This window comes from Neophocaena asiaeorientalis, unplaced genomic scaffold (assembly GCF_003031525.2).
Source record: "Neophocaena asiaeorientalis asiaeorientalis breed wild unplaced genomic scaffold, Neophocaena_asiaeorientalis_V1.1 scaffold680, whole genome shotgun sequence".
Classification (NCBI taxonomy): domain Eukaryota; kingdom Metazoa; phylum Chordata; class Mammalia; order Artiodactyla; family Phocoenidae; genus Neophocaena; species Neophocaena asiaeorientalis.
Genome location: NW_020171816.1, coordinates 20,858 through 29,752, shown reverse-complemented (window position 1 = coordinate 29,752; position 8,895 = coordinate 20,858). Strand labels below are relative to the sequence as shown.

The 8,895-nt window shown below is 59.5% G+C and overlaps 1 protein-coding gene across 1 annotated transcript in view; it reads left to right on the top strand.

Moving 5' to 3' along the window:
• GNAI2 (G protein subunit alpha i2) overlaps positions 1 to 6,712 on the top strand; it is a 21,003-nt gene extending 14,291 nt beyond the window's left edge. The window contains exons 2-9 of the mRNA XM_024737420.1: positions 641 to 683; positions 1,346 to 1,487; positions 1,660 to 1,820; positions 3,568 to 3,696; positions 4,108 to 4,237; positions 4,269 to 4,422; positions 4,794 to 5,008; positions 5,697 to 6,712. Of these exons, the coding sequence (XP_024593188.1) occupies positions 641 to 683; positions 1,346 to 1,487; positions 1,660 to 1,820; positions 3,568 to 3,696; positions 4,108 to 4,237; positions 4,269 to 4,422; positions 4,794 to 4,984 (950 nt within the window). The 3' untranslated portion in view covers positions 4,985 to 5,008; positions 5,697 to 6,712. The remainder of the gene's footprint in view (positions 1 to 640; positions 684 to 1,345; positions 1,488 to 1,659; positions 1,821 to 3,567; positions 3,697 to 4,107; positions 4,238 to 4,268; positions 4,423 to 4,793; positions 5,009 to 5,696) is intronic.
• Positions 6,713 to 8,895: the final 2,183 nt, after the last annotated feature.

Genomic DNA, 8,895 nt, shown 5'->3' with positions numbered 1-8,895 from the left:
ATAGGTACGGGGTGTGTGTGTGTGTGTGTGTGTGTGTGTGTGTGTGTGTGTGTGTGTGTGTGTGTGTGTGTGTCACTGCATGTTTCCCAGAGCAGACATGGGCCCAGTGAGCAGGGCGCTGGGCCTTGGGCCATGTCTGGCAGGCAGGGGTATGACGCCATGCCCGGATCCAGGCCCCTTGGCAGCTGCAGCTCAGAGTGGAGGGAGAGAGGGCTGCTGCCCCGCTGGAGTGAGCAGGGCTCCTCTGCTAGCTGTGCCTAGGTACCATGTTGGGGAGCACTAGCTGCAGAGTGGCAAGCCTGCATGTGTGAGGATGACGGGGTGACTCCTGAGCCTCAAGTCACCAGCCGAAGCCCCTGAACTCAACCAGGGAAGTGGGGAGCCATGGTGGGCAATGGACCTTGTGGGAAGCGAGGGCCTGGAGTGAGTCCACCATGGGATCCAGGTGGCCGAGGTTGCCTTCACCCCTGTGGCCTTGCCAGCTGCACCCCTGGTAGCTCTGCTGCCCACCAGGCCTGACTGCCTCCATCTCACTGTGCAATTGATGGGGAGGGTGAGTTCTGCCTCTAGGCCGTGTGGCTGGCTTACCTCTGTAGCCCCACTGGGCCTGCTCCCTGACCAACTGTACCCTTTGTTCCAGGTGCTGGGGAGTCAGGGAAGAGCACCATTGTCAAGCAGATGAAGTAAGTGCTGTGTGCTGGAGGCAGCCTCCAAACCTTGATTTCCCCTCTTCTTCCTCTGGGCCTGTACTGGGTCCAGTATACCCAGCCCAAGTATAGGCCCAGCCGTGTTAGCCAGGTCCAGGACCTTCCCAGAGGCAGCATCCATCCTCAGGTCCGAGTGGTTTAGAGGCAGTTTCCCCCTTTCTTTTTTTTTTTAAATTTATTATATTATATTTATTATATATATAAAATATTATATTTTATTTTTGGCTGCATTGGGTCTCCGTTGCTGCACACGGGCTTTCTCTAGTTGCGGCGAGTGGGGGCCACTCTTCATTGCAGCGCACGGGCTACTCATTGCGGTGGCTTCTCTTGTTGCTGAGCACAGGCTCTAGGTGACGCGGGCTTCAGTAGTTGCGGCATGCAGGCTTCAGTAGTTGTGGCACGCGGGCTCAGTAGTTGTGGCGCACGGGCTTAGTTGCTCCGCGGCATGTGGGATCTTCCCGGACCAGGGCTCGAACTCGTGTCCCCTGCATTGGCAGGCAGATTCTTAACCACTGCGCCACCAGGGAAGTCCAGTTTCCTCCTTTCTGAAGTAGGTCTCTCCAGGCCCCAGCAGCCCCAGGCAGCCATGTGAGGTCCCTGTGCCCTGTACACTCTAACCCCTGACTCCTGGCTGCCAGGATCATCCATGAGGATGGCTACTCAGAGGAGGAATGCCGGCAGTACCGGGCAGTCGTCTATAGCAACACCATCCAGTCCATCATGGCCATTGTTAAAGCCATGGGCAATCTGCAGATTGACTTTGCTGACCCCTCCCGCGCGGTACGTGGACTCCCCAGCCCTGCCTCCCTCCCATAAGGCTTCAGGGCAAGTCTTGTCCTGGGGAAGCTGAGAACACCCCAATCTGGGCCTCATTCCGGAGGCCTCCCTGCCTCTGACAGGTGGGGTGGGGGTGTGCTCCTGCAACTGGCTGACCACTCACTGCTGTGCCCAGGACGACGCCAGGCAGCTGTTTGCACTGTCGTGCACGGCTGAGGAACAGGGCGTGCTCCCTGAGGATCTGTCCGGTGTCATCCGGAGGCTCTGGGCTGACCATGGTGTGCAGGCCTGCTTTGGCCGCTCGCGGGAGTACCAGCTCAACGACTCTGCCGCCTAGTGAGTACTCCAAGGGGCTGGGCTGGGGGTGCAGTGTGGGGAGACCTGGACTATAGCCTGAACCAGGGGACCTGAGCACCCTTAAAAAGATACTGCCAGCCTCTGTTCATGAAGCTGCTGACTGTCAGCCAAGGTCTTGGTGATCTTGGGTTTGGCCTGGTGTAGGGCTGTGGAGGGACATCCAAACAGATGGTGCCACCCAGATAGGCTGCTGGCCCTGTACTCTCATCTCTCCTCTCCTACCTCTGCTTAAGCCAGTCCCTCTGTCTGAACAGCTTTCCCAGTCCCACCGCCCATGCCATCCTGAGCCCACCCAGAGAGGGGCTGGACCTCTGTGAAGGTGGGTGGGAGGCCGGTCTTGCCTGGCCGTGGCACCTGAGCCCTGCCCCAGTCACGGACAGCCGCCCCACTCTCCCTGCCGGGGCCTGAATGCACTTGTGAGTGCACGCCTCCCACAGGAGCTGCAGAGTCACAGCCAAACACTGCGGGGGCGGGGGTGCTCCCCAGAGGTCACAGGCTCAGTGCCAGCAGAGCTTTTGGGTCCTGGAGGCAAGGAGGGGTGGGTCCTATCAACCACTGCCATCTCAGTGCCCAGGATACTCAAGGAGGGCAGTGTAGGGCCACCTTCCAGCTACTTCCCACTCCTCCATCATCCTCATCCCTGTTCTTCATTCCCCAGACATTAAGTTCCCGCCTTGTGCCCAGCACTGTTCTGGGTGTGGGGATTCAGCAGTGCACATGGGCCCTGCCCTCCCAGGCAGGTTTATGCCATGACAAGATCACCCAGAGGTGGGGAGCAGATTGGAAAACTCCAGGGACCAGGCATACTGCAGCCCCTCCTCACAGCAATCCTCCAAGGCTGCTGTGGGGCAGTGGGTCCCTGGGGTGAGCCCACCTGTTGGGGACAAGGGAAAAACTAGTGGGGAACCCACCATGAGGCCTCTGGGCTGGAGGCTCTCAGTAGGGGGCAGGGTACAGTTTGCAGGTCACAGCACATGCGTCATGGTTCCCCATAGCCCTTCCTGTTTTTCTGTTCTGTCTCTGCGTCTCTGAGGTCATTTCCCTCTGGCCTAGCTGCTGGTGGGAGCCAAGGGCTCGCCCCAGCAGCCCTGCCCCAAGAGCAAGACACTGGTACTGGGCAGTGGCTGGGAGGCCTGGACCCAACCCACAGGACACAGCAAGGATATTGAGGCAGGCAGCAGAGCTGGTCTCAGGGCTTGGCCGGGGCAGCTTGGATACTAATTAGGAGAGCTGGTAATGAGGAGCCCCTGGGACCCCCGCCAAGCGAGTGTTCATGCCTTCCCCCTGAGGAGCCCAAATTTTACTGGGCAAAGAGCCCACTGGGCCTGGCAGGCCCCAACCTGTCCAGCCCTGCATCGAAGGACATGCCAGGCTGCTCTGTGGCGGGTGCCATAATTACGCAGATTAGCATCCTGAATCTCTCACTGAAGGACTAATTTCCCCCCTCCCACTGCCCTCACCTGTAGTTCCACCACCCTGGATCTTGTCTGACGCAGGCCTGCCTCAGACCTGGGTGCTGGGGCTTGGCTGGCTAGCCACAGAACTGCCCCTCCTCCCAGGCCCATTCCACAGGCAGGAGGCAGGGGTGCTAGTGCAGGTTTCCTCATCTGAGCAGTGAATGCAGTCCAGGCAAGGGTTAAAGAGGCAAGGGCTATGCCTGGGAAATGAGGGGATGGGAGGGAACGGGGCCCGGTGGCCCCCACTGATGCCCCACTCCCCATCCCAGCTACCTGAACGACCTGGAGCGCATTGCACAGAGTGACTACATCCCCACGCAGCAGGATGTGCTGCGGACTCGCGTGAAGACCACGGGCATCGTGGAGACGCACTTCACCTTCAAAGACCTACACTTCAAGTGAGCGAGAGTGTGGGCAGGGTAATGGGGCAGGAGCTGCCAGCCTTGCGGGTGACAGGGAAGAGATCCTCACTCCAGGGCCTGCCGATGGCTGTTGGGAACGAGGGCTGGTCCAGGATCCGCAGCCCCCCTCTGAAGTTTCTTAAGGCTTTGTGGTTGCCAGTAGCTCACAGCCTCTGCTGACCCTGCCCCATGTGGAGGCAGCCTACCCTGCTGACCAGCCTGACCCTGCTGGGCCACACGTGCCCTGGCTTAGAACCCCAGGGGTAAGGTGGGCCAGCATGGATGATTCCGTGGAGGCGGCCGCCATATTCTGAGCAGGCCTCTGTCCTCAGTCGGTCAACCTGTGAAATGGGGCAGGGACCTTCTCCCAGAACTCCCTTCTCTGGAGCTAAGGTGCTGTGTTTGCAGGATGTTTGATGTGGGTGGTCAGCGGTCTGAACGGAAGAAGTGGATCCACTGCTTTGAGGGCGTCACAGCCATCATCTTCTGCGTAGCTCTAAGCGCCTACGACCTGGTGCTAGCCGAGGACGAGGAGATGGTGAGAGGCCTGGAGGCCACTGGGGGTCCAGAACCGCATGCATGAGAGCATGAAGCTGTTTGACAGTATCTGCAACAACAAGTGGTTCACGGACACATCCATCATCCTCTTCCTCAACAAGAAGGACCTGTTCGAGGAGAAGATCACACACAGCCCCCTGACCATCTGCTTCCCTGAGTATACAGGTGTGGGGTCTGGGCCTCTGGGGAGGAGCTGGTGGTGACCAGGTGGCCCACGGGCGCCCCCCGCTGGACAGAAGGGTAACTGTGGGACACACGCAAGGGCTGGTGCCTCACAGGCTTATATATCGATACTTGTGTCTGTACACCCCAAGGCCCTTCTTAACACACTCAGGCATGTACTCTGTACATCACTGAGCATCCTCCTTCACACAATCAGGTGCCCCTCTTTGCACACTCAGACGTGCCTGTGCCCTCTCACAAGTGTCACACGTTATATGCTTGTCAGTTCACACGCATAGAACCTCGCTGTACCTGTGGGACAGGCCTGCCTGCCGCACGTGCAGCACGAGTCCTCACCATTTTGTCTCCCACAGGGGCCAACAAGTACGATGAGGCAGCCAGCTACATCCAGAGCAAGTTCGAGGACCTGAACAAGCGCAAGGACACCAAGGAGATATACACGCACTTCACGTGCGCCACTGACACCAAGAACGTGCAGTTTGTGTTCGATGCTGTCACCGATGTCATCATCAAGAACAACCTGAAGGACTGCGGCCTCTTCTGAGGGGCAGCGGGGCCTGGCAGGATGGTGAGCCAGAGGGGGCCGGGCAGGGAGGAACAAAGTTGGGCCACTGAGCCCAGAGAAGGGACACGGTTGGGGCTGGGGAAGGTCCAGGTGGGGGTGGTGAACTTGGAAACCTGCTAGGAGACCAGAGGGCAAGGGGAGGGAGGCACAAGGTGCTGAATCAGGAGGGCGATGGAGTGCAGGGCACTGAGGAGGTGGCACAGGTAAGCCTGGGCTCCGTTCTGCCCATTGGTCCAGACAGCAGAAATGCCTGGTTGTGTCCTGGGACAGAACTAGAGGGCTGTCCCGATTTTCCTTGGAGAAAACTCACTTTCTCACCCACCAGGCCATTGGCCTAGCCTGAAGGATCTAGATGACAGAGGGGGCCCAGCTGCCTCAGCTGCCCACCACTCAGTATGACCAGCTCTGCACTCATCCCTGCTGTCTTCCCCTCTGACCTACCTGAGGGCCCTGGTCTGAGGCTGGCCCCACCAGCCCTGGGAGAGGTGGGGAGGATTCTGCCAGTGCTACAGACTCCCCTCCCCCACGTAACCCAGCAACACACACTGGCTTCTGGGCGGCCACTGTGTCCCTGGTAACGAGTGGGTGGGGAAAAAGGAGAAGGGTCATTGTCTAGGGAGGGGGGAGGAGAGACACACACTGGCTACCTCCCTCCCTCCCGACCCATGCCCTGACTGTCCCCCACCTCCAGGGCCACCGCCGACTCTGCTCCCCCCAGCCCCTGAGGAAGATGGGGGCAAGAGGACCACGCTCCCCGCCTGTCCCCCTGGCCGCTTTTCCCCTTCTCTCCTCTCTCTGTTCTTGGCTCCCCCTCTCCCCTCCCTCAGCTCCAGAGACTTGGGGGAAGGGTTGCCACAGGCCTCCCTGTTTGAAGCCTGCCCTTATCCCAGGTGCAGGGAATGGCCACCGTACCCCCTCCTGGCATCTGTTCTGGTTTTAACTGTTGTCTCGTTCTGTGATGGGGGAGGGGAGCACATGCTGAGTCTCCCAAGGCCTGTGTTTGGAGGGGCATCCACTTCTCCAGCCTGGGACCCCTGGCTTCGCCCAGCATCAGCCCCTGACCCAACCCAAGTCCAAATGTTTACAGGGAGCCTCCTGCCCCCACCAACCCCCTCCCCCTAAGCCACTCGGAGGCCCCAAAGGAAAAAGCACAAGAAGCGTGAGACGCCACCATTCCTGGAGACCACAGTCCACCGGCTCATTCTCGTAGCTTTTTTTTTAAAAAAAAAAAAAAGAAAGGCAAAGGGAAAAAAAAAAGAGAGAGAAAACTGCAAACCTAGAAAACGTTTTAGAAGAAAAACTATTTAAAACTGTCAGGTTCTGACCAGCACCCACCCAACCCCCTTCCCATGATTCCGTGCCTTGAGTGTGTCTGCGTGTTTACACCCATCCCTCTGCTGGTTGCCCCCTGTGCGGGCGGCGCCCCTGCCCTGCCCTCTACGGAACTGGGTTTCAAGGGCTGTTCCAGACAACTGCCAACGTCACTGAGGGCCCCGCCCCAGCGGCCCTGGGCCCTGGCTCCATTAACCTAAATGTAGCTCCTTAGCGCTAACCTAGGAACCGCCGCTGCCTGCTGAGGGGCCATGCCCCTCATGCCCTCACCCCAGGCCCGGGTCCTTCAGTGTTGAACACTTCCTTGCTTTTTTTCACATGTTTTATGGAATTGTTCACCTGGTTTGAAATAATAAAATGTAGAAAGAAAAAATACCAAGAACTGCTCGGCATTCTTCTCTCCAGGAGGCAGAGACCCAGGCTAAGATGTGCCAAGGTGATGGTAGTCTGGACCTGGATCCTCACTTGTGGCAGGGCCCTGGGCACTCAGCTCGCAGGTCGTACTCAGGCCCAGTACTCACCACTTTAGTTTTCCCCCTTGGACTAGTCATCTTACATGTTGGGGCCTCCATGTCTCCCCCTCTTCCCTCAGCACCTCTGCAGTCTTGGGTCTGGGGCAGCCTTCTGGAACAGTGGGGCAGATTTCTTAAGGAGCTCTTCTCCTGAGGGATTCTTCCACATGGGGAGCAGGAGGAGTGTCCAATGAGTCTAGTGCAGAAGGAAATGGGACTTCTGACCTCCCAGGCCCAGGGCCCAGGGACAGTGTGCGTTGCTGAGGCCACACAGCCAGGTGGGCTGCAGCCCCCTGCACACCCTCCCTTCTTCCTGGGTCCTTTGCCAGGGCTCTGAGACATTGCCCAGAGCCCTGCCCAGAACTGAAGTCCCTTGGGCTTGACTAAACAGAAAGTTGAGGACAGCAGGGGCCTTGAGACATGTTCAGAAAGGTCTCTGACCAAGAGGTCCCCCTCCAAACCTGAGGAGGGTAGGGACAGGCAGGTGGCTACACTTCAGTGTGACTGTAGCCACCGGCAGGGCAGCTGGATAGCTGCAGGGCTATGGCTACATTGGGCTCTCAGTGCAGAGCCTTCCATGAGGCTATGGGAAATGCTCGTGCATTGCTGGAGGAGGGAGCAGCAGATGACAGGGCCGGGGTGCCTGTGGGGTGAGCCCCTAACTCCAGGCAAGGCACCTGGACATAGGGGTCTGCAGCCCTCTGAGCCTGTGGGAAGGGCTCGGTAAAAGGCCCTCCTCTGTTGGGCGGGGCTCCCAGGCGAGCTCTTCCGCCTTCGGCCGCCAGAGGGCGCAGCAGCCCGTGCTGGGCCCCGCCGGGCCGGTCGCGGAGGCTGACGTCATCGGGTCCTGCGGAGGCCGCCGGGCACAAAGGCAGCTTTGTAGGGCGGCGGCGGCTCCGCGCCCTCGGCGGGACAAAGCGGCCTGGGCCGGGGTCGGCGCCGCGGAGGCGGAGAGGGCGGGGCGAGTGGGAGGGGAGGGCCGGGGACTTGACGGCCCCCACCCCCCGTCCCCGCCCCAGTCCCTCGGGCCTTTCCTGCTACCCCTGCCACTGAGGGCTGAGGATCGCCGACTGACAAGGAGAACAGAATCCCACGTCCAAGCCAGGATCCCTTCCTGCCCTCAGCGGTCAGCCCTGGATCCCGCTGAACCCCAGATGTGCGGGCGGGGTGGGAGCTCCGGTGCCCTGATATCCGCCCAGCAGGAAGCGGGAGACAGAGATGATTCCTTCCTTCCGTCCTGAGGGAGAACCCTGCACAGAAGGACCATTGAGGAGCTGGCATTGTCTGCCTGATGAACCCAGCGTCTCCCTCCCTGAGTGGGCCACGCAGGATTCTGGCCAGGATCCCCTTGTACCCGGCTTGGCAGTGGGTCTGGGTGGGTTCCTGGCAAGCAGTACTTCCCTGGGTGCAGACAGCTAGGCCCCCACCTGCCCTTGGCCTTCCTACCCCTGCTCTGATTTTGAGAGCATAAGGCTTCATTGTCCCAGCACTGGTCGGGGCGGCCTCTCAATTCATCCTTGTCTTTCTTGGTTGGGAAATTCCCAGCCATGGGGGGTGGTAGGCAGGGGGGTGCATCCCAGGTGTCCTGCACCCCAACAGGAGGGACTCCATGAAGGTGACTCCTGGGGATCCCCCCATTGCCTAGAACTGTTCAGGGCTGTACCTCAGCCATCTCGCATCCCTGGGTGAGGAGGGCCAGAGATTCAGTGCTCCTTGGCTGTGTGTCCCCCAGCGTTCTCCCAGCCTAAGAAAGCCCATCTTCCTGACCCCACCCATGGGTAGCTGCTTCTATGAGGCTCAGGATCCTTAGGCAGAGCCAGGCAAAGGACACAGGCTCCTGCTCCCAGACCAAGCTGTGGATCCCAGTTTGAGGTAGGCTGTCTCCAGCCAATGGGGACCACCACAAGGCTGATCCATCTCCCAGAGGGCCCACCCCACTCCAAATAGTTGCTCAGGCTACTGATGTGGTAGCAGCCTGGCTATTTTTAACCCATTTGGGAGGGTGGGGTGGGTGGGGAAACGGCTGGGAAGAGAGAAAGAGACAAG